This window comes from Triplophysa rosa, linkage group LG23 (genome assembly GCF_024868665.1).
Source record: "Triplophysa rosa linkage group LG23, Trosa_1v2, whole genome shotgun sequence".
Classification (NCBI taxonomy): domain Eukaryota; kingdom Metazoa; phylum Chordata; class Actinopteri; order Cypriniformes; family Nemacheilidae; genus Triplophysa; species Triplophysa rosa.
This window is the reverse complement of record NC_079912.1, coordinates 13616830-13640666: the sequence shown is the minus strand read 5'-3', so window position 1 is coordinate 13640666 and position 23837 is coordinate 13616830. Positions and strand designations below refer to the sequence as shown.

The window sequence follows — 23837 nt, the reverse complement described above, 5'->3', positions numbered from 1 at the left end:
GCATGGTTTATTCACTTTCATGTGGTTTAAAATCTGTGTATGACTTTCTTTTGTGTTCTGCAGAAGAACGAAAGTCATACAGGTTTGAAATGACACGAGGATGAGTAAATGATGATTTTTCATTTTTGTGTGAACTATATCCCTTTAAGAAATGTGTTCGGTAGGCTAATGTTAGACAACCAACAATGCATCCTGTAAAAATCTTAAGCATTTAAATTCAACTGGGCTTTTATGGTTTGAAAATTGTATTAACTTTGGAAAATTAAGTGTTAAGTAATACACATTGAAGAATCGCTTTGCTAACTATGTTTTCATTAATGCGCACAAATCTTTATCCTTCAGGGCTTTATAAAAGCAAAGAACTACCCATCGAACACTAAAGTGGAGGTTATGAGTGAAGGAGGAGAATCTGCCATGTTTAAACATCTCTTCAAGTCCTGGAAAGAAGCAGGTCAAATTCAAGGCATGGGAAAAACCCACACTGTGGGCAAGATAGGTAATTTACTCATTCAGCACTCTTTCTATATAAGGGTGAATGAGTGTCAGTATTGGGTTTGCGTTGATTTTGTATGTACCTGTGCTGCAGCTAAAGTGGATCAGGTAAAGTTTGATGTCATGGAGCTCCACGCTCAGCCGAAGCTCGCGGCTCAAGAGCGGATGGTGGATGATGCGTCAGGTGAAGTTCAGGTATGATGCACGTGCACATCATTTGTATGACTGAAGCATTAATACAGTTGGGAATTCTTAAGCGTCGCCATCTTCTGTTTAGATCTGGAGGATTGAACAACTTGAGCTGAAGGAGGTCAGCCCGAAAACGTATGGACAGTTCTATGGTGGAGATTGTTACCTGGTGCTGTACACCTACAATAGAGCTAATAAACCCCAACACATCCTCTACATGTGGCAGGTGGGGAGACACGTGCACTGCCTTTTTTTTAGATCAATACACTATTAAAAATTCTGTATATGTCTATAAACGTGTATTCCTGTGTGGTGTGATATGGAGGAAAATGGTATAAGACCTATGATTTACATAATAAGAAAATACAAAGTATCTGTATTTGGAACATCACATTTTACTGTTATAACAGCATGAATGAACTGACGAAAGCATTGCAAGTGATGCACAGTTTTATCCCAGTAATGTTACAAAATGCCCCAAATGTGCCCAACAAGAAATATGATCAATAGCACATTTGATTTGTGAAACTTCATGGGACGGTTCAGAATCAGATATTTCTTAATCATTTCACACAATGACATGATTCAGATTTGATTAAATGTGAATAAATGTGTTCTCAGACTTTGGGACCTTCTTGTACACAGTATAAGACTATTTGTTTTTATGAATCCAGGGCCGTCACGCCACACAGGACGAGGTGACAGCATGTGCGTATCAGGCGGTGAATCTGGATAACAAATACAACGGAGCCCCAACACAAGTCAGAGTGGTGATGGGAAAAGAGCCCAAACACTTCCTGGCTATCTTTAAAGGAAAACTCATCATCTATGAGGTGACCATCTCTTCATTCATTCAGAGACATAATCATACTCATAAACACTCCTGAAAGATTTTACTCCCTTTTGTTTTTGTCATTTTTGGTCAAAAAGTCAGTCAGAGATAAAACATCTCACAATAAATATGATTTTAGTCTTCCCTCCTAAAAGTATTTGATCACTTTGTCTCATTTTAAACATATTTTACAATATCGCGCTTAAAAATGTGATGGATTTGACGTTTTATTTAATAATAGAAAGTGCAGAGGCATTCATGCATTGTTTTGACCGATGTTAATGTTCTCAGGGTGGGACTGGTCGAGCGGGTGTGGTGAACCCTAACCCTGATGCCAGGCTCTTCCAGGTCAGAGGGGCGCATGAAATGAACACAAAGGCTACAGAGGTCCCAGCACGAGCCTCTTCTCTGAACACCAATGACGTCTTTCTGCTCAAAACCGATGCGGTCATTTACTTGTGGTATGGAAAGGCAAGTGTTTCAAATCTTTACATGGTCAAACTTCATTATATTACAACTTGCTTTATGTAATTATTATATAATAATAGTTAACATAGTTATACACTGTTTTAAAAAAGTTTTATTTTACATTATTGTGCACACAGATTTTAAGACAGATTTTAATGTTTATTGAAAGCCTATGTGGAATATTTGTCTTTTTCAAATTAACAAATGAAAAGAAGAAAAAATGGTGCCCATTTAACGCACTAGAAAAATGGCACATTAATGAGACAAATAATGTATTTCTTTAAAAAAAAAATGTGTTTGCGTTGTTGTTGTGTTCACAGGGTTGCAGTGGTGATGAAAGGGAGATGGGAAAAACCGTAGCCGATGTGCTCTCTCAGCAGGATAAACAGATAGTGATGGAGGGACAGGAACCAGCTGCTTTCTGGGTGGCTTTGGGAGGAAAATGTCCATACGCCAGTGACAAGAGGTAAATCTGCGGAGAAATCACGACATCATCATTTTATACGCAAACTAAAAAAAAATATGTTCACCTTCAGACTGGAGAAAGAAGACCTGCTTCACTCTCCTCGCCTGTTTGAATGCTCCAATCAGACGGGCCGATTCCTCATGACCGAAATGGCTGACTTTACACAGGATGACCTGGATGAAGATGATGTCATGTTACTAGATACCTGGGAGGAGGTGGGATTATGTGTGTGCATGCTTCTGCGTGTGGCTGTGGTGTGGTGATGGCAGTCTGGGTTATGCAAAATGTGCACAAACAACTAGTTGTTTTGAGTATTAGGTTACAGTGCTGGAAATGGCGGACATATTTTATATTTTTAAACCATAATGCTGAACATATATTTATGTATGTGCATAGCTGTTGGAGGCATTTTCATATGTAGTCCTCCACATTTCGAGGTGGAACTCCACCCCCCTTGAAATTCACTCTCTTGACTCCGTGCACCTTTGCCCCACCCATTTGCAGCCCAGGTTACTATAACCTATATCCCTCTTTTAAAAACTGCTCTCCGCCTTTTCAGATATTCCTCTGGATTGGTAACTCATCTAACCAGTATGAGACACAGGAGGCAAATCTTTGTGCAGTGGAATATCTTCAAACCCACCCCGCAGGACGAGACCCCGGGACACCCATTATCACTGTTAAACAGGGCAATGAACCCCTCACCTTCACTGGATGGTTTGATGCTTGGGATCCTCACAAGTGGAGCGTGAGTTGAACTAGCATCAATTGTCCACTAGGGGGCAGCAATGCAAAGCGTAAATTCACTAACCTGCCACGCAATCAATCTGTACTTTACATCTTGAGAAGTTTCGTAACATAATCATTTTCTTTTTCATAATCTTTTTTTTATTTACCATATTTGTTTTCCTAAGCCACGTGTCTGCTATTACTGTAATGAAGTATATTTGTACTTTTTAACGGAAAAACCCTGCTTTACATTTTCGGCATCACCTTTGCTGCGCATGCGTGGAAAATTATGGTAGCCAATAATCAATCATGTCAACCGATATCAGGCAATATTTAGACAGTTATATAATGCAGCCTAGAAAATAATTATAGATATTAAAAATCTTAGTAAAAAGTATTTTTGGTCACCATCTCACCATCTTTCTTGAGAATAACACAGAAACAATGCCTGATGAATAAATTCCCATAATACATTACAATAACAGCCATGGAAAATTAGCCATGGTTTCATTATGGTACAAATGTAGTGTTTTTATTTATTTATTTGTGAGATATTTTTTTGCTGGTCATAGCTAGTTTGGCTTCTGCAGGGCTATATTACTTCAGTTTTACAACTAAAAACAAAAAAAAAACGATTGTTACTTGACAGTATTTAAACCATAGAAAGTAAAGGAAAGAAACGTTTTGTCTTTGATGAACAAAAATATCATAGTTGAATGATGGGTTGCATTTTCTATTCACATTAAACACTTTTGACCCTATCACACAATAGATACATTCTTGTTTCCGTTTAGTTAAAGACTTTATAAACTCTATTGCAGGGTGGCCTTTCATACGAGGAGATGAAAAGCCAGCTGGGTGATGTTTCACAAATCACTGTGGTAAACTTTCCCCCTATTGATTCACTGCTGGCCTTTCTAACACCAACACATTGATCACTGTCATTTAATCCAATCTATGAATCCTGTTTTATTGCATTCCTTTATAAGTATGATCCACATGTCAGAGGAACTAACATAATGCCAATCGCATTTTCTTGTAGAGTGTTAACAACATAGATCCGAATAAGAAGTCAGGTGGAGGTGCAGGGAGTTACACAGCTCCTGGAGGTCCAGGAAATATCAAACCCATTAACCAGCGAACACAGTCGTCCAGCTCCAGTGCACAGAGACAGTCTTCTGGTAAAGCACAGCCTGTGAGGTCTGAGGAGCTAGTGAATAAAACCCCTGGTCAACCTTCTCATGGAGTGGACCCTGACAAAAGAGAGGTGGGTATAAAGGGCTTTGAAATTCAAAAATGGAATAAAATAAGTGACAGCATACATACTGTCTATTTGGTTTGCTATTGGAATAACTGGACAGACATACAGTTGTTGTATTGTACTTACAGTATGAAAACAGTTACTGCAGTGTAAAGTTCATTATTATATATTGTGTGTTTTGTAAGGTTACTACTGTACATACAGTAGGGTGTTTTTGCTTATATTCAACTTTTTTTATTCACACCGTTTATTTCAGGTCAGTTTGACTGATACAGAATTTGAGAATCTCCTCGGGTGCACACGTAATGATTTCCAACGACTGCCCAAATGGCGTCAGAATGACCTTAAAAAGAAGGCAGGACTGTTTTGAGAATAAATGTACTTTTTTGTGACAAAATCTGATCTTCAAATCTGATTGGTGAACTTTTTAGGGTAGTGTGGGGGGGCTGGGACACTGTCACTTATAAGAGAAACTTTGATTGGCCCAGGCGTTGCAATGTAAGAGGTTTATTTATTTTAAAATATCACACTTTTAAACGAAGTTGTCCATAACTTGATTTTTTTTTGTAAATATATTCATATTTATGAAAATACTTAATTGTAATACAACTTTGAAATTATGACTTGTGATTTTGTCTTTAGAGTACTTATAAATCCTGTTTAGTATACTAATAAAAACACATGCTTAGAAGACTTGTGTTGTTTTTATTTAGTTACACAACATTTATGTATTTTAGCATTGTCAGTAAAGCAGGTTTAGAGAACAATGTAAGACCATCACATCAAGACATAAGAAACGGATGTTACCGCACCATTTATAGTCAGTTCTTGTCTGTGTAACAACTGTCCTCTAACACACATTAGATCATTTTACATTTCTATTAAACTAGTACAATTGAAGCAACAATTCCTTGTACCCAAAATTTATACAAAATGCCTCAAATATAAAGCATACAGTATACGTTTTTTCTTTAATGTTATAGACATTTGTAGTGCAACTCTCCTACTCTAAAAAATAATATAGATACTAACCTATTGTTCAGATTCTCATAGAAACACAACTTAATTTATGAATCCATCCATACAGGGTAAACATTCAGAAAATAAAGAAAAAGATAATATTGTTTTGTTAACATTGTGTGAACAGGTCACTGTCCGATGGTTGTATCCTGAGTTGAACTTAAAAGTGTGGTGTTGTATTCAAAACTAAGCATAGTCAGCAAATCCATTGTACAGGCTAATACCTACTGTAAAAATCACATTATATTTACCACAAATTTCACAGATCTAGAAAACAGGAATGCTAGTGTTACGATTAAATCTCTTTAAAAATACAAAGCTTATTTGAGATGTACGTAAATAAGATATAAAGGCTTGCCGTTCGGTCAACCTCAAAGGTTATATAATCAAAATAATATACAAACACTTATTTAAAATACTCTGTTAAATGATCATGAGGCATAGTAGTATTTTTAAATACTTTTTTAAATATGAACAATTTTAGAGATAAAACAGTGTTAGGCAAAAAATCTTCCTTTTCTTAATCCACATTTAACACTAAATAAATATGTTCCACAACATAATAGTTCCAAATGACCAAAACTAAAATGTAACAGACAGTAACTTCTAAACCTTCTGGATGAATGTACACACATTTTATGCACTGATTGTGGGGGTAAAATCATGTTAAAAATGATTTAAAATACACTTTACTGTGTATTGTAACCTAAAAAGTGCACGCAAGGAAGGATAGACAGTTGATGAACTATCCAAAACTTAGGGAAACTTTTCCTAGAATGTGTTTGCTGAGGAGATTTTGTACAGTTGATTGTCCTCCTCAGTGGCCTGCACACTATTGAGTCTATACAGCATCCAGAATCATGATGTGTACAAAGAGTCCAGCTGAAGGGATGAGGTCTCCTCTCTTAGTCAGCAGAGGCACATGACGATAGCCTGAAGAAAGAGAAACATTTCAGAATTATTAAATATCCTTGAAGTCACTTCAGTTAAAGGGATAGTCACAACGTCATACTTGTCATATTATTTCTCTATTATGTTATGTCCTTTTTTCATGAAACACAATTGGAATAAAAGTAAATAAAAGTGAATTTCAATAAACATGAGTGCGAGTAATGATAACAGACATTTTATTTTTAGACTTTTTTAACTAACCCATCTGCATGCTGGTGAAAGGGATGGTGTACTGTCCAACAAAGTCATTATGGGAAGAAGCGTCATAGTCCTTCACCAAAAATCGCACCAAAGCCAGTTCCGGTACATAGACGAGGAACTTAAACTTGCTATTCCACATAGGATTGAAACCTATAAACAATTAAAAAAACACTTTATTTATACATTTCCGGTTGTGAGCCTCAAATATTTATTTTCAAATGCATCAACGCTGAACGAATGCACTATAGGTTCACTTGCCATTGTTGTCAATGTGATTGGTTTGTTGCATGGCATTGTCAGCTTGTATGCCCCAGACCTCCACTTTTACCAGAGGGTCCACGATGGATGATTGTTTGTCCTTGTTGAGCTTCGGCAGCTGCTGGGCCGAGATGACCTTAACAGACACAACATATAAAGTGGTAAGTGTTTAAGGTTGGGCACATGGGTGACAGAGATTTGTGGGTACTGGATATTCTCAATCACACATAATGGTGAGGTGACGGTATAGATTTCACAGTGTTCTTTGCTGACATCATATTTATGCTCAGCTGGTGACTTTTTTCACACTGGAGAAGCATTCAAACAATATGGTTAGTCTCACCATGACATGCAGGTACTTCTTTTGTAGCCAAGGGCCGACACTGAGGTTAACAGGGTTGAATTGTGATGCTGGGTCTCTCAGAAACTCTGGCTTCAGTTTATAACCACACTTGCCATTGGGTAGAAAGCAGCCCTGATTCAGATCCATCTCCCTACAGGGGGTCTGAAAATTCAGAGCGACTGTGGACCAAAATAAGAGATAAAAACAGAGAAGCAGCTTTATGAACATTAGTGTTAAAGGGACAGTTCACCCAAAAACAAGTTGTTCCAAATCTATATAAATGTCTGAAGAATTTTGAAGAATGTTTGTAACCAAACAGTTCTTGGCCACCATTGACTACCATAGTAGGAAAAATGACAACGGTAGTCAATAGTGCCCTAGAACTGTTTGCTTTTCTACATTCTTCAAAATATCTTCTTTTGTGTTCAACAGAACAAAGAAATGTATAAAGCATTTTTTCTTCTATGGTAGTCAATGGTGGCCAAGAACTGTTTGTTTATAAGCATTCTTCCAAATATATGTTCATCAGAACAAAGAAATTTATACAGATTTGAAGTAAATGATGACAATTTTCATTTTGTGGTGAACTGTTCCTTTATTTGATTCATCTTAATATTGTTGTAGTATAAGTGTGAATCAATGGAGCTTCGAACCTATTTGGCAGCCAGCGTTCCATAATGGCACTGGATTGTAGTTGGAAGAATCTGTTCTGGAGCCGGCTGGGTAGATTCGACTCAGTTTATCCATGTTGTGATGAATATATGCTGTGGCTTTAAAATATTGATAATAGGATATCAGGCAACGTAAATCCAATAGTCATAAAACGTCATGCTTGATGTTTGAGCCGGATAAAAAAGAAATAAATAACCAAAAGGAATTACCCGAGTTCTCCGCAAAATTCACAGCTTTGCTCTCCTTAAAAGAGGCCATTTCATAAAACGCCTGGTTTTCTTTTGAATGGTCAAAACTACTGAAATGAACACTCTTGCAGTAGATGACAAGATCTGACAGTTCCTTAGCCAGTTTGATCTTTTTTGACTTCTACAAAATACAAAAACACATCTCAAATACAGTGATGTACAAACATTTGCTGGACAATCTGGTGACTTTTTCAGTGCATTTAAGCTTTGTATTATATTCTATGAATACTTATGAGCCGAAGAAATCTGAGCTTCTCTGATTTGAATCAGGTTTTTGTGGGAATGTCTGCGACAGCTGAGTGTGCCGATTTGAACTCGACCTTATCTGCCACAGCTTGTGTATGCAAACATATTGAAACAGCCGTGCATTCACTGCTGATGTACTTTAATATGAAATTTGTAACATTTGTATGTAAAAATATATATCTGTAAATGACAATGTGATTATATAACTGTGCTGGTCACTGTGTGACTTGTGATGTTTTCTTGCTTCAGTAGACAGTTTGCATGTTATTTAGCTTTATTTGCTTTGGTCCATGACTGTAGCGCTTGTTTATCCACTCGAGTATTCTGACCTGTTCTTTCACTTCGCTGTGGTATAGTAACAGTTCTTACCACCTTTACTGTCAAGGTTTCTAATGTGGGTAATTTTATGCTAACTGCTGATTGGTTAAAAGTCGATGTGTTGTTGATCTCTGAATGACTGCAGGCTTTTAAAACAAACCTGGTCTTTGGGTTTCTCTTCATTCTCTTTCGGTTCAGCAGATTCGTCTTCCTCAGACACACTGTCCACGTCCTCTGTGCTGTTATTATTGAACGACGCGGCTAATTTATTCAAACGCTTGCCTTTGATTAGGAAACGTCCCTTTAGTTCCTGCAAACAAAACATGTATAGGACAAATGTTTTTATCAAAGGAAATCTGCACAGTTTTGTTCTACGGTGGTAAATTCCACGCAGATCTAAATACAGCTAGTAAAAAACTACAGATCACGTTCAGAGCATAATAACAATATGCACGAAAAGATGATTCCTTCCTGTTATTTCTCTACGGTAGATGTTTTCCTTATGAATCATTTCATCCTGCTTTGTCCCATAAGGCCATTTATGAAAACTGGCAGAACGTCTCAGTAAGGGACAAAGCTCACGTTACTGTCTATCTGAAACATAATTCGACAAACGAAAACACAAAATTGCCCTTCACGCCCCAAAGCAGATCCAGCTGCTCGAATTCCAAACATGCCTGTAGGACAAGCTTGTAAACTCAGAGGCTGTGACATCATACCGAAGCCCCTCCCACCTAACCACCAGATTTCTCTGGAGTCGTGCAGCTCTGTAAAAACCTGTTTAAACTTGTGCTGTCTTGACATTGCTCCTGCAAACTACAACCTGGCTGAAATGTTTCGGTAAATAATCTAATAATCTAGTTAAAGATGTGAAAAAGCTCATGTTAGCAACACATTAATGGTAGTTGTACTGACAAACACTTCCTCTCTCTAGAGACATGATTTGAATTCATGTATACAAAGGACAACAGGATGTGAAAGGGGATGATGAGGAAGTCATTTGAGTTAAAATGAAGGGGGTGGGGTGAAAAAAGCTTTTAATAGGTCATCTGGATTTCATTTAGTCACGTGTCTTTGTCTAGTGCTGTCACCATCATCCAGCAGGTGGCGATATGCCATCTCTAGGTATGTAAAGAACGTGAACTTGATTCACTTTCATGTTATTTTGCAACTGGTATACAGTGTGTTTCGTAGGTTCAGCAGCATATGCACGTCAAGTCTATGTTATTAAAGGCATGGACAAGACTTACCTCAGGTCCTGGAAATGTTGTGGGCATGTAATTCCCCAGGGGTTGAGTGAGAAGAGCGCTGCCCAGGATGGAGGTTAAGTGATGGGCCATGGTTTTCTGCTGCTCTACGCTGCAATGGTTTTCCAGAGACAAGATAACTGGGTACTTTGAGGTCTAGCGTAAAAGAGACAGAGAAACTGAAGTCTATGTGTTCCATAATACGCAACATTGTTTTTTTACAAACTTTGAGTTAGAATTCTTCATAAATATAGACCGCTTTGTAAGATGTAAACATAAAGCACTTTCATTCTTAAAGGTGCTGTGTGTTATTGTTTGGAGGATCTATTGACAGAAATGCAATATAATATACATAACTATGTGTTGTGTTCAGAGGCGTATAAAGACCTTACATAATGAAGCGTTATGTTTTTGTTACCTTAGAATGATTTCTATCTACATACACCGCGGGTCCCCTTACAGGGAATTTTCCATGTTGTTTCTACAGTAGCCCTAAACGGACAAATTGCTCTACAGAGCGCATTTCGTAAATAAGTTATCTTGTTCGGCAAAGATGCTAAAACGTGAAGACATCTTAGTTCTGTATCAACCACTGTAGTGCTTCGAAAGGGAGGGGTGAGGGGTGGAGTGAGCCATTGGTTGCAATTCACAACCTCACCACTAGATGCTGCTAAAATACACTGGACCTTTAAAGATGTTTCACATTTTGATTCAGTTCTTTTGGTTGCATTTTGTTGTACTGAAACAAGATGTGTTTACGTCTTGCAAAGTGGTCTATATAATGTCGGTTCACCTACTTTGAAAGCATATTCTTTGATGGCCTTGATGACATCTTTAAAGAGCACTTTGGATGTGAGGGTGTGTCCATGGTAGATGACGGGCTCCCCGTTTGCACCATCCCAACAATCCAGCTCCACACAGCGACAGCCCTTCAGTAACGCTCTACAAGACAACAGAAACCATTAGCTCACATGTACTGCTTAAAGTTAACTAGAACTGTCTGTGATAATGATTTTTGGCAAAAAATAAAAATCACAAAATATGGAGAATACAAGGTTTCAGAGGGACAGCAGTGATATAATAGACATTAAATATATTATTAGATATTATGTTCGTACTTGATATATGCCTCTGTGCTGCTTGGACCTTTCAGCTGGTCCTCCATCAGATAGGTGTTATGGGAAGAGGAAATGAAGTAATGATTGAACGGTTGTCGCATGTCTTGGTACACATCTTTGTGAGCGGAGTTGAAGATGCTGCCTTCCTCATGGCTGAAATACATCAGGAAGCCATCTTTAGTCATCTGCTTCATCTGTTTGGCTAGGAAAATCAAAAAACACTGCATTTACTAAAATTGAAGAACAGAAAATTACATTTATACAAATCGAACCTCATGTTAGTTTATGTCATCAGGTTAAGTTCCATTACCTGTCTCATCCACCTCGTATTTCTCAATGATCTTATGGGCATATTCCAAACCCACTGGCTCCCTCTGTTCATGCTGGAGAAAGTTAAGCAGATCGTCTGAGCTCATCTGCTCTTTATAATGGCCGTACTTTTTAAAGATCACGTCGACTTCCTCACGGTAAGTCAGCAGCTCGTAGAAATGTTTAATCTCCGAGTCCTCCAGAGTGCCTGACTTTGATGTATCACATTTCTGCAAAATTAAACAACAAAATTGGAAAACAACTGAAAAATGTACCAGCATGAAAATCAGGACAATGAATCAATGAATCAATGAATCTATAATTATGAAGCATTGTTTAAGACTTTACGAGCATTGTGATACTATTTTCTTTCTGTCATTTGTATGTATAACATGTATTACAAATGAATATATGTAATAGGTTTCAATCAAATTTAAAATAAAAGCATAATAATAAAAATAAATCAAATGCTCCCATGAGATGTAATTACTATTATGAAAAAATAACAAATCATAGCTGTATGGGTGTTTAATTCTTATAACAAAAGATCATAATCCAAGAATCTCAATGATCCAAAAAAAATTCTATTTTCATTCAGCAAAATAGATTTATATAACAAAACATCTGCGTAAATTTGAATGAAACGTCTCTCTCTTACCGTAAACAGCATTTCAGCATAACTGTCGTCCACCTCCAAATTGATTTGTCGCATGAAATTCTTTACCTCCTTCAACGTCATTTTGTTGTCACCATTCTTGTCTGCTTTGCGCATGCATGTGTAGATCCAGCTTTTTGTGTGATGTAAGGACTGAATATTAAATGCTGAAAATGTATTTGGGAACTGTACATACACAAAAACCTAAACATATTTCAAATCATCCACTGGAAAACAATGTTGCGATCACAGAACCAGCCAAATAGTAGCCACAAGATATTGGCTTGTACAGCACTATCACTCTTCAGGTTATCAAATACATTAATCCTGATTTAAAAAATGGCGGTGAGTAACTTTTGCCTGTAACCTACAAATATCACAGTGTCAACAACTGAATTCTAAAACCTTTCTTATACAAGTCCCTATAAGTACTACAATACTAGCACCCCCTTTGAAAATGACAGATCAAGGATACTGTTCGCTGTTTTGCTGGCGGTTCAGGTTGCGCATGCTGCTGATGACCTTCTCCAAACCTCTGACCCACTGCTTGGCCTCATCTTTGGATGAAGCGATCAAGTCCAGGTTCTTGCGTCGCCCTATGAAGATGACGGAGAAGCAGCGGTCCTCCATAGATGGCTCTGTGTACTTCTTGAGCCCATCAGTCTGCCGACCGTGCCGCACAGAGTTGACGTCCTCGAGGCTGACTGCGAATAAGGCAAGAAATGTTTCTTTACTTTAACTATTTAGTTATTTGTGATTCACAAATTACATTTTTGAATACAGCAATTTTCCTGCCTGAAATGTATGTACATTTCATTCACTGCTTTGCCCTTTGGCTTGTACAGCCAGTGTTATGTGTGTTATGTAAACACACCATTAAATAGAACAATCTGACCCCTGTTCCTATCAGATTATGCATGTTTAATGTTATCTTAATGTACGGAGTATTGTGTAGTTGTTTGTGTATGCAGTACACACATATGGGGGAAATTCAAACAAATGCTGCAGTGTTTAGAAAGAAAACCAGTCTGGGTAAATAGTTTGTTTTTTATCTATGCTTACTTTAAAAATGACAATTAAATAATAAAGAGGAGAACCTGAGTTTTAATTCACTGTTAGGTATGCAAATAACTTGATAAACCTGTCTGATAAACTAGAAGTTAATACCAACAGGATTGAATTTCCATTTTGGTTGATGCCGGTTAGTGCTGGTCTAGATTGTGAACCACATCACCCAGCAAAACTAAATGGTCAGTTTCATTTGTCTCGTGTAAGCGGTTCAGCATGGGAACCTTGCTAGTTAGATTTATTGAATTTGTGGGAATACTAGCACACCATCAGCCAAAACACAACATATGCCGGGTATTTCAATAGAGAAGTGAGCATTCTTTTGTATAATGTGTTCATAATCCCTAATGAAACATTTAAGCACAATGGATGGTTTAGTGAGAAAATCAGATTAGGGCTGGGTTATGTGTACTCTGCAGACTGGCGCTGAATAAATACTACAGAATCGCCACAGCTGGAGATAATCTGCTGCTTCAGACGTGGCCGTGCTTATAAAAGGCAAATGTGGGAACTTTTGGAGAACTATTTGGATAAAGTTCCCTGAAACAAAGTATGTCTTCTGAATCCTGCTTACATCCTTCAGATTCCACTGAAACTATGATAGAAAGACCCTAACCAGGGTACAAATCTGATTTTGCATAATTATATACTGTACAAAACAATAACATTAAAACTGTTTAAACAGATGTTACGTTAGTTTAATCTAGAATTTTAAAAACAGAAATGATAAATAAGTATAAACACTATGGCTTTCAATATTGCCATTGAAGATTTGGTTGGTTAACACTGACAGTTAGCCTGAAAGATGTAACTAGAGTATGACACACTATGTGAGAAAAAAAACAGCTTTCTACATTCAAAATTAGCTGTATTCTGCCAAAATAAAGCATAAACATGCCAACGACAACTATTTATTTACATTAAGTGCCTGTTTATTTGAATGTGTAAGCTATGACATCACAGCTTACACTTTGCTCTTGCAGTGGTTGCAGTCACCTGTTGGTTTTACAACTTTTTAGAATATTTCTTTCTTTGCTCTGCAAGCAGGTCTCATCATCAGTTCACAGTTTCTATTCCAATACCCTGCAGTCCCAAATACTTCCTGTCACCAAACCACATCCTGTAGAGGTGAAGCGTAGAGTTGCTGCTCATACACAAACATAAAATATCTAGCGCTGAATACAGCTTTGATATTGATGATGTATATTGTATCATTCATAATATTTCTTCTTTTGTAAGCAGTCTCTGAAAATAAAAGCATCTGCTAACTGACTGAATACAAAAAGTTTTTTTTTTTAAAGTACGCAAAAATAAAAAATCATTTAAAACCTGAATGACTTTCTTCTGCAGAACACAAAAGAAGATATTTTGAAGAATGTTGGTAACCAAACAACATTGGCCCTCATTGACTTCCATTGTATGAACAAGACATTTCTCAGTCAAAATATTTTCTTTTGGGTTTGAAGTTTTGAATGACATGAGGGTGAATAAGTGATATTTTTCAGAATATGAAAAATGATAATGATGTGATAATGTTAGGATTGTTGTATGGTTGTGTTTATATGGTTGTGTAGATGATTATATTATTTTAAATGAATCTGTCCCCCAAGATTATTATTATAAACATGAGCCTCGTCTAAAAGGCAGAGGGGGATGTTTCGCAGCACTTTTAAATGTGTGCTTTCACTGTGCGTGCGTGCGTGTCTGTGTGTGCGTGCTTGTCTGTGTGTGTGTGCGTGTGTGTGTGCGTGCGCGTCCGTGTGTGTCTATGTCTATGTGTGTTAGTACGTGTGCATATTGTGTTTGTGGAGTGTTTTGTATGTGGGTATGTCTGTCTTCTGTGTTTTCACCTTTTTCTTGTTTTTACAGGTATAACTTTAATTGTTTTGCTTATGGTCAATATGTCTCATGTACAGCTGCTTTGTAACAATGAAAATTGTAAAAAGCGCTATATAAATAAAGCTGAGTTGAGTTGTGCAGTGGCCAAGGTGTTTTGTATGGTTGTTAGTGGATTGCTGTATGGTTGCTAGGGAGTGAGTGCTAGGGCGTTGCTAGGTGGTTTCTAGGTGGAAAAGGAGCCCACCCCCTCTGTTTTTGAGAAAACAGCTCCAACCAACGATATGAAGTATGATACATGACGGAAGCTTTGATTTATAATACAGTCTCAGGACTGATGTGAAAGCTTTTTGTTTAATGATAGAAGAAAATAACAGTCAGAAGTCTACTGTACACTGTCTACACTACACCGTGTTTACTTTGGACACGACACACGGCTTGTTCTAATGGGATTGTCGCGTTGCGCCGCATCCAGTTTGGACAAATGTAAAATTATAATGGGTTCTAATGCGTTTCTAATGTATTTTAGACATTGTCTTAATGCGTCCGGTGTAGACACTGTGTTAAAGGGATAGTTCATCCAAAAATCAACTTTGTGTGATGTTTTTACTCACCCACATGACGTTAAACACGTTTAGAGAACTTCCGGCGTCTTCGGAGCACAAATAAAGATATTTAGGTGACATCCGAGATCTGAAACCATGGTGTCAGTTTTTGCCAAGGTCCAGAAAAGAACTAAAGACATCGTTAAACTGGTCCATCCGCACATAGTGGCTCAGTTGAATTTTTTTGAAGCGTCGAGAATGCTTTATGTGCGAAAAACAAACCAAAATACCGACTTTAATCGATATATTCTCCTCTGTCTTGTCAGTGTATGGCACTCGTTCACGAGAGCACGTCATGTGGGTGAGTAAAAAATCACACAAAGTTGATTTTAGGTTGATTTTGATTTTAGGTTCACTTTAATAAAAGAACACAGTCAGTGTCATTCCTGGATTGTTGACAGTGGGCGGAGTTTCCTCAGTTTTCTCCCGCCCCAAACCATTTAAAGTTGTGATAAACTTGGCACCATCACTTCAAGATAATAAAAACCCAACTTCCTGAGGTGAAAAACCTCTCAAATCAACAGCTTATCCAGTTGAAATATTATGTTATACAATACTTTTCGCCTAAAACCTATGCTCTACAAGCATGTGGACTCTACTTCAACTTGTAACTTTTAACTACACAAATAAAGCCTGATTCGGGGTGTCAAATTAAATTGTCCAACCATTCTGACATCATTGTTTTCAGAACAAGACTGTGATGTCTCTGCTGCATGTGTAATACTCTTCTTAGCCAGCTGTATTATAATGCAAAATCAAAATACAAAAGATATCTAGTGTTTTCTCCTGAAATTTGTTTGCTATGCTCTTTTCGTAATTTCCATTAGGCCTGTGATGTTTTTCCCCTTCGCACACACTGACGAAAGATTAGACAGCTACAGTCTGGCAGGCAGCAGATAAAGAGGTCTGATCTGCGGCCTTTGGCCGGGAGGAACCAGAGAGGAAGAGATGAGGTGCCGAGGGCTCGGGACAACATGTGGGAAAAAGATTTGAAGATGACTACAAAATCCTTTCTGGTCATTCTATCGGTTTGCTTTCCCACCCAAGCCTTTGTTTGATACTGACTTGAATATTGTTTGCGGGGGAGTTGAAGGGCAGGGCCGAGGCACATTAAACAGAATTTGCTGGAGAGCCCTTTGAAGTTAGGCTTATGTAATACTTGATGATGTCAGCAGATGACATGACAAAACATTTATCAGCTAGGAAATAAACTATGATAAATAAACTATGATTGTTGCGTCATACGCTGCAACAATAATCCTGGTTTTGAGTCCAGCAGTAGGGTGATACTCACAGATTTGGTGACTCTTGAACCTCTTGCTGGATTGCTGCCACACTGTCTTGCAGTCTTCTTTCAGCTGTAGAAAGCGGGTCTTCTTCCATGAGCCGGACTTCACCTTTAACAGGTCTCCACCCCTCAGCAAAAACTGCAGGTCCACATCTCCCTCCAGACCTAAAGGTCAAGTAAAGAATAGGGTTGGTGTGTTGGTGGGAATGGATTTCCAAAAGTCGTAAAATGGGTTAGGAGTTGATCAGCTGACATGAACTACAGATGTCTAGACCACACTTATGTAACAGTGTATGCACCTTTAACCAGTGGTTCCAGTTTCCAGTAAAACACTAAATATAGACCATGACATAAATCTCTTCAAAGCTTAATCATATAAAGTATAACAATAATGCACTTGGCTACATACATCACTACACACAATAGCAAAAAGTTACATTTACATAGTTTTGCCTTTCACAGTCAAAACCTGCTTGGCGAGCTATCTGTGAGGTAAAGGTTCAAATAAACGAACCAAGACTGAACTACTATTGTTCTAATTGTGTCGTTTTCTTAATAATCCTCAAAATACATTGCATCAGCCCTTTTAAACCAGTAGGTAGTCTAGTAGTACATAGCTTAAATGTGAGACCATTTTAATGCAAGGAATATTGATGTACATCACTGTCAATGTACACTCAATGCATTTGCTCGGGTTTTCTCTCCATTTAAATTCAAGTAGTTACAATAAAAACTGTGCATGGTGTGTTGAAACCACAAACCCGCAATGTTGATAAAGAGAAAAGATTAGAAGTGATTTGCATTCCTCACAGAGATCAGGATAGTGTGTGAACACACCACAGATTACAACCTGCACACCTTCAGTACAGTACAGATTCAAAGCCAAATGAAAACAACACACACTATAGAAAGTGCTTTATTTCTACTTCATCTAACACTTAAAAATAACCTTTTGTTGTGCAACTTAATTTAGTCCGGTAACATTAAATATTTTTCATATTTTTTAATACAGTAAGTTAATTTGAATGTTACTAGATGAGCAGATTTAGGCTATCTAACTGAACAGTATACATGGAAGCAGTGTGTATATCCCATTGATTGTGTCATATGTGGGTGGTGCACGTGTTCAATGCACGTCAGTGTTGCAATAAATGATCAGTCTTTCCATAACATTTTTTTCACTTCCTACTTTTACTGTTTAAAAATCTGTGTGCTAGTCGGAGCCGATAGCCTTGTGGTAAGTGCTCCGGGCGACCCGAGTTCGAGTCCCGGCTTGCGGTCCTTTCCCGATCCCACCCCTCTCTCATCTACTTTGTTTCCTGTCCACTCACTGTTAATGTACAAATAAAGGCAAAAACACCAAAAATAATCTGTGTGCTTAAACACCTGCAACATTCAGATGTGACCAAGCTACAAATTTAAATGGTGTCCTGTCACAATAATAGTGCTGATATCAAAGTCATAAATGACCGACTGGTTAAAGGTCTAGATCGGGATTTATAGCGGCCACTAGAGTTTGAGAATTGCAACCAATCTCTCAGTCCAAACATGACGGTGGACACCACAGTACAAAAAGATGTCATCGGCTGAGACAGCATGTCTTCGCATGTTGACGCAGGGAAGAGATCATGCGGGCATTAGAAAGACTGTAGAAAGAGCGTTGTCTTAAATTTATTACATACAATAAAGGGTCTGTGGATTTTAAGTATGAAAAGAAGGATAAAAGTCAGGCAGGAGCTAGGACCTGCGTTAATATTGGAGAGAAAGATCGTCTACAAATCACCCCCGAGGAGGTTGCATTGATTCGGATCAGTATGTGAGTAACATTTTTTCTGTTTGTTAGAACCAAGATGTTGTTGTTGTAATATTAGCTGTGTAACGGAGCAGTTTTGTCATGGCTCTGCTTCCTTAGTCATGTTTTTCTTGGTCCTGTAGCAGAGCCATGGCAAAGCCTTTGGTTATGTGTGGAGAGAAACATATCATTGTCCGTTTGACAATAATATACGTTCTCTCCAGTGTCTTGTCATTGGCCCCATTCCTCTCGTTTCCTCGTTATCTTTCCCTGAGTGTTTAATGTCCCACACCTGCCCCATGTCGTTATCCCTCCTTTGTCTTCCCTATTTATACCCTCTTGTTTCTTTGTCCTGTGCTCTTGTATTGCGTGTACTACGTTGTGTATTGTGTCCATGCTGTCGCCCGTGGTCCTGTGTCCTGCCTTGTTTGCGAGCTGTGAGTTTTGTGTTTTTGCTTGAGTTTTATCGTGCCTTGTTTTGTTAGTTTGTTTTTTGCCCCCCGTGGGAAGTGTTTTGTTTCAGTTTTTTATCTCAGTTTCGTTTTCCCCATTGTGTGTGTTTTTGTTTTGTGTTTATAATAATAAATATTATCTGTTAACCCCTTCACTGCCTGCCTGCGCTTGGGTTCTTCTGCCAGTTCGTGACAAGTTTTGAGCGTCATTGTTTATCTGGAACCAGTGTGATGCTTGTATATACTCGTGTCGTCTTCGCTTATTTTATTCATTTGCATTATTATTTGCGTGGTTTAAGCTTTGATAAAGCTAAGCATTTCATGCTTGCATTGCATAGCACGTTTGAGGGCAGAGCTAGCTAACAGTAAATAGCAATGCTGATAAAGGCGTTTGATCTGACTGCAAGATAGCAGTTAGGAGTAAATTAGTAGACGTTTCCCCCCCCTTTGCACAATCAGGGACAACCGGACTACGTACCGCAGGGTAGAGGGAGAGGAAACGCGCTTTTTAGAGTTGTTTGTCCGTTTAGGGTTACTGTAAAAAAACATGGCGGCGAATTCAATGTATGTAGGCCCGCTCTGTATGTAGATAGAAACAGCTTATTCTAAGGTATTACAAACATAACGGTTCATTACGTAAGGTCTTTATATACCTCTGAAGACATAGTTTTGTATATTATATTGCATTTCTGTCAATAGATCCTCCTAAAAATCCCACATTGCTCCTTTAAACTGTTGTTTTGGTATTAATAGTTCAGAGGAACTGTGAATATTTCCAGCTTCTGAGGCCCAGAGTGTGGGCACAACCACAATCACTGTGGCCAATTTTTCACGAGCTCCTGCCACAGGGGCTGTTTATGAGACTTGGATACACACATGCACAGGGCAGAAAAATGGTAAACACTGAGGATTTTCCTGTGAATGTAGACCTCAAAACTAACACACCTTTACTCAGTTTTACTTAAGTGAACATTGTGGTCTCACACTAGCGTTACTTCATTTGCAAAGTAGGAGAGCTAATTGAATTTTAGGAAAATGTGGGATTCAGGCTACTTTACATTCAAAGCACATTGCACAAGCATTCAGTGTGCCAGGTTAAGTTCAACTTTTGTTTAAAAGCAAATCATCAGTTCCTTTTTAATTTGTTTCATTTTTGTAATATTCTAAAAATGATGGAAACAGCGCCAGCCAGGCATGATTTGCAAAGTCAAAGTGGGTTTTACTTGTTCAGGTAAACATGCTGCAGCAGGAGTCAAGAATAAAACGTGACTATCGCCGAAACATTCCAATACAATACTGTAGATGAAATGAGGCATGGCTGCGTGAGTGGGTTTGTGACATTAATGCTAGTCTCTTCAAGACATATCCCATTAAGGCAAAACTTTAAACAAAATAAATATTCAGGCAAAAATAAATAATCACCAGGCTCCTTTTTCCATACAATGCAAGAGGAAGGTCACCATGGCTGTCAAGCAAGATTTTCATGGATTTGATGCCCATGCCTCCATTGTATAGATGAGAACAGCTCTGACATTTTGACATTCATTTTTCTAGGTGTTCCACAAGCATGAATGCAAGTCTTACAGCTTTAAATGGATGTGAGGATGAATGATTGATGTCATTTTGGGTATACTCTCCCTTTAAACTGAGTGATAAATTACTTTCATCTGGATTGGCCTGGGTGGCACTGTTTTTCAGGACAGCAACACTGAAGTTGTGGACAAGAAAACTTTTTATGTGACAAGAAGTACAAGTACAGAAGTACAAAAAGCGTAGAAGTACAAGTACAAGTGCAGAAGCACAAAAAGCGCCATGAGTTCCGGCGCAACCCGCGCTTCGCTCCCAAATGCCCAGCTTGGAGGAAAGTCCCTCATCGTGCCTTGAGAAAGGCTGGAGGATAGGGCGAAAGACAGAAAAAACAATGACAGTGCGAGGTAGGCTATTGTGTATTTTATTTGGTTATTATAAGCACTTATAAAGCCTTTAAAATGTTCACCATGGCCGTAAAGCAAGATATTCATGAATTTGAAAATTCTACATTTCAGTCCATTCATCTCTTGCTAAAAAAAAGCATGTGTCAAAAGGGTCTTTTTAAAGTTTTTTTAATCTAAAGACGTAGGCCTATAGCGGACAAGTTCCATGAACTGTATGTGACTTTTTATGATGTTTTGACAGCCCTTTTTGAGCTTGACACAGATTACCCCCCATGTCTCCTTCGTATAGATGAGAACAGCTCTGACATTCTGACATTCATTTTTCTAGATGTTCCACACAAACATGATGCAAGTCATACAGGTTTAAATTGATGTGAGGATTAATTATTGATGACATTTTGGGTATACTATACACTCCCTTTAAACTGAGTGGTAATTACTTTCATCTGGGTGGCACTGTTTTTCAGGACAGCAACACTGAAGTTGTGGACAAGAAAACTTTTTATGTGATCACCAGCCACCAGCATACTGGATCAGGGGAAGTTAACCAACAGCAAAGGACTTCTTTCGCAAAGAAGAGAATAAATAGTTTGTAGTCTGACTCTATTTATTTCACTTCTATTAAACACATGCACGAAACCGTTCAGTTTTGCAGCGTTTGAAAAAGCATCATAAAGCTAACTTAGATGATTCATCCCCATTCCACATAAAATGGTTGTTATTCCAAAGAAACAAATCTGGGCTCAGGTTCCTGTGTTTTCCACTTCCTGAAATACACACATAGTTGTTTGTGCCTGTTGCTTTCTATCGATCTACACATCCACAGCTTATGGTGCAAATTGGACACTTCAATCGATCTATAGGACACATCCACTCACATCGCTTGGTGCAATTTAAGACTTCATTAAAATTCTTTACATTACAGCTTTGTACAGCAAACAAACAAGCCACAAATCACACCCTTTAACTTACTGAAGATAGCGGAGAGTGTTCGGGACGTGTAGTAACAACATTGTAACAAACTTCAAACTTAATTCGTAACAAAAACTATAGCAACTACGTTATTTTTCCAGGAAACGCTGGTTGCTATGGTAAACGTTCAGAAGGAATGATATTTATATCCAATGGTCCTTCGTAAAGGCTAACGTTAGTCAACAGCGGCACGTATACATGTAAATCGCGACCACCAGACAGAAGCGTGACACCCACCTAAGCGTTTCCCGTTCTCTTGTGCAACGTTCTTGCACTGTTCTTGATATTTCAACTCCTCGGACACCGTCCTTTGACGAGATTTACGAAGACAGGACATTGTCGCATTCTTCAACGGAATTCCGCAATCTACTTTCTTTGGCAAGAAAACGAACATGATGGTTGTATACCATGACGTTTGCAAACTTTCTATGGGCGGGTTCCCATTGGCCCTGCAAAATATTGCCAGCAATTTGATTGGATGGAACTAAAATAATCACATTGATAGAAACGTCATTTTTTATACTTTTATAAAATTACAAACATGTATTAAATATTATTTAAATAAAAACATGTTGATATTTATATAATATTAAATGATCATATTTATCGTGTTATATTGTATTCAGTATTCATATTATAATGCAAAATTACTCATTATTTTTGTTTCGAATTACTTGCTGAAAATCTTTCTCTAGATTTCGCACCTGTAAGTTAGATCTGACATGCTATTACATGTATTATATAATGTATATTATATAATGTACTAGCTTGCCAGAATAGCAAGAACTAGATGGGCTAGGTCTCGTACACTGGTGTAGTTCCGAATCATTCTCTTAAACACTTAAACATTTTCTTAAACGCAAAACATTTAGCAGTCTGTCTAAACTATACGTCCTCTTGTTAGGCAGGTATTTTTGAATGTAACCCTTTGCACGGAGGCTGAAACTTGTCTTGTGTAGGAGGTGGAACGAGTCGAAGGAGCAGGTTTGGGACAGGGCGCCCTCTTCTGACTAAAACCTCGCGTGTGGGTTATTTGCATGCTGACCGTGGTTTGGTGTCAGGCATGTCACATCACTGGTCCACAAAGAAAAGCTATACCATATTCAATTCCATCGTTTGTATTTTTTTGTTAGTTACAATATTCATACATTTTATGATTATGAATGAATGACCTCATTCACCCCTATATCCCTGACGCTGCGATTATAATGTTCAGGCAGGATATAAATGCATCATTTAAGAATCGAAGAACTGAAAAGCATTCAAAGTATGGGTATTGGTGGTCTTACTTTTCATTCCGACCAGAGCATGGGGTAGTCTACAAAGTTCTTAGATGAAAGACGACAGGGCAGCAAACGCTGTTTTAAAATCTTAAAACAAAAGTTATACTCGTTACATGAGTATAAAACAATAGTACTGGGTGTGCAACAGTAAACACTATTATTATGAAGCAAGAAGAACAGGTCTCCTAACCCCAGCCATTCCAGGCAACAGCATTAAAACTACATAAAATAATTTACAATTGTGAAACATACACAATCAATTGTTGCATTAAAATGTAAAATTACAACAAATTTAATTTGATATCAAAGCAGCAAAAAAAGCAATGCTGTCCCTATAGTCACGTCGCTTCAAATCAAATACGTTCACTTCTCACGCGGAGCAAATTAGAAACATGAAGAGGCTTACCTAATTTCCTGGGACTTCCATTTATTTCCATGGCTCCTTTTATACTTTTCACTTATTTAAATGGCAAGACAAATAGTTGGAGTCGACAAAATAGTTTATCGTCCAACAGCCGTCCAGATGCTGTCTGGTTTGAGCAAAACCAGTGTTAGAAACTATCCACTGACAGAAACGTCTCGCT

At 38.0% G+C, this 23837-nt stretch overlaps 2 protein-coding genes across 6 annotated transcripts in view; one reads left to right on the top strand and one right to left on the bottom strand.

Annotated features, from left to right (window-relative positions):
- Positions 1–5128, top strand: part of vill (villin-like) — a 9380-nt gene extending 4252 nt beyond the window's left edge. For 2 of the 3 annotated variants that reach the window (XM_057322542.1, XM_057322541.1), the window contains exons 10-20: positions 343–496; positions 587–687; positions 770–907; positions 1356–1514; positions 1805–1984; positions 2302–2447; positions 2518–2662; positions 3007–3195; positions 3998–4057; positions 4219–4443; positions 4694–5128. In XM_057322542.1, coding sequence (XP_057178525.1) covers positions 343–496; positions 587–687; positions 770–907; positions 1356–1514; positions 1805–1984; positions 2302–2447; positions 2518–2662; positions 3007–3195; positions 3998–4057; positions 4219–4443; positions 4694–4807 — 1611 coding nt within the window. In that variant the 3' untranslated portion in view covers positions 4808–5128. The remainder of the gene's footprint in view (positions 1–342; positions 497–586; positions 688–769; positions 908–1355; positions 1515–1804; positions 1985–2301; positions 2448–2517; positions 2663–3006; positions 3196–3997; positions 4058–4218; positions 4444–4693) is intronic. The other variant, XM_057322543.1, reaches the window with a different exon arrangement.
- Positions 5109–23837, bottom strand: plcd1a (phospholipase C, delta 1a). 3 transcript variants are annotated; one of them, XM_057322546.1, is made up of 16 exons: positions 23660–23837; positions 23260–23340; positions 16827–16985; positions 12499–12727; positions 12027–12156; positions 11370–11598; positions 11060–11261; positions 10739–10883; positions 9945–10097; positions 8855–9004; positions 8092–8251; positions 7864–7980; positions 7211–7389; positions 6868–7003; positions 6610–6759; positions 5110–6390 (listed from the first exon to the last, which is right to left on the bottom strand). In XM_057322546.1, the coding sequence occupies exons 2-16, from the start codon at positions 23264–23266 to the stop codon at positions 6299–6301; spliced, it is 2238 nt and encodes a 745-aa protein (XP_057178529.1). In that variant the 5' UTR covers positions 23267–23340; positions 23660–23837; the 3' UTR covers positions 5110–6298. The 3 variants fall into 3 exon arrangements, with proteins under 3 accessions (XP_057178527.1, XP_057178529.1, XP_057178528.1); XM_057322544.1 differs by lacking the exons at positions 23260–23340; positions 23660–23837 and adding an exon at positions 22208–22369 and having other exon boundaries at positions 5109–6390; XM_057322545.1 differs by lacking the exon at positions 23260–23340.

Coding starts and splice junctions, on each gene's coding strand:
- plcd1a (XM_057322544.1), bottom strand. CDS start 22,364: ATGTTCGTTTTCTTGCCAAAGAAAGTAGATTGCGGAATTCCGTTGAAG. Junction 12,157..12,498: donor CGCCAGCAAAACAGCGAACA/GTATCCTTGATC, acceptor TCACACAAAAAG/CTGGATCTACACATGCATGC. Junction 7,981..8,091: donor GAATTTTGCGGAGAACTCGG/GTAATTCCTTTT, acceptor AATATTTTAAAG/CCACAGCATATATTCATCAC.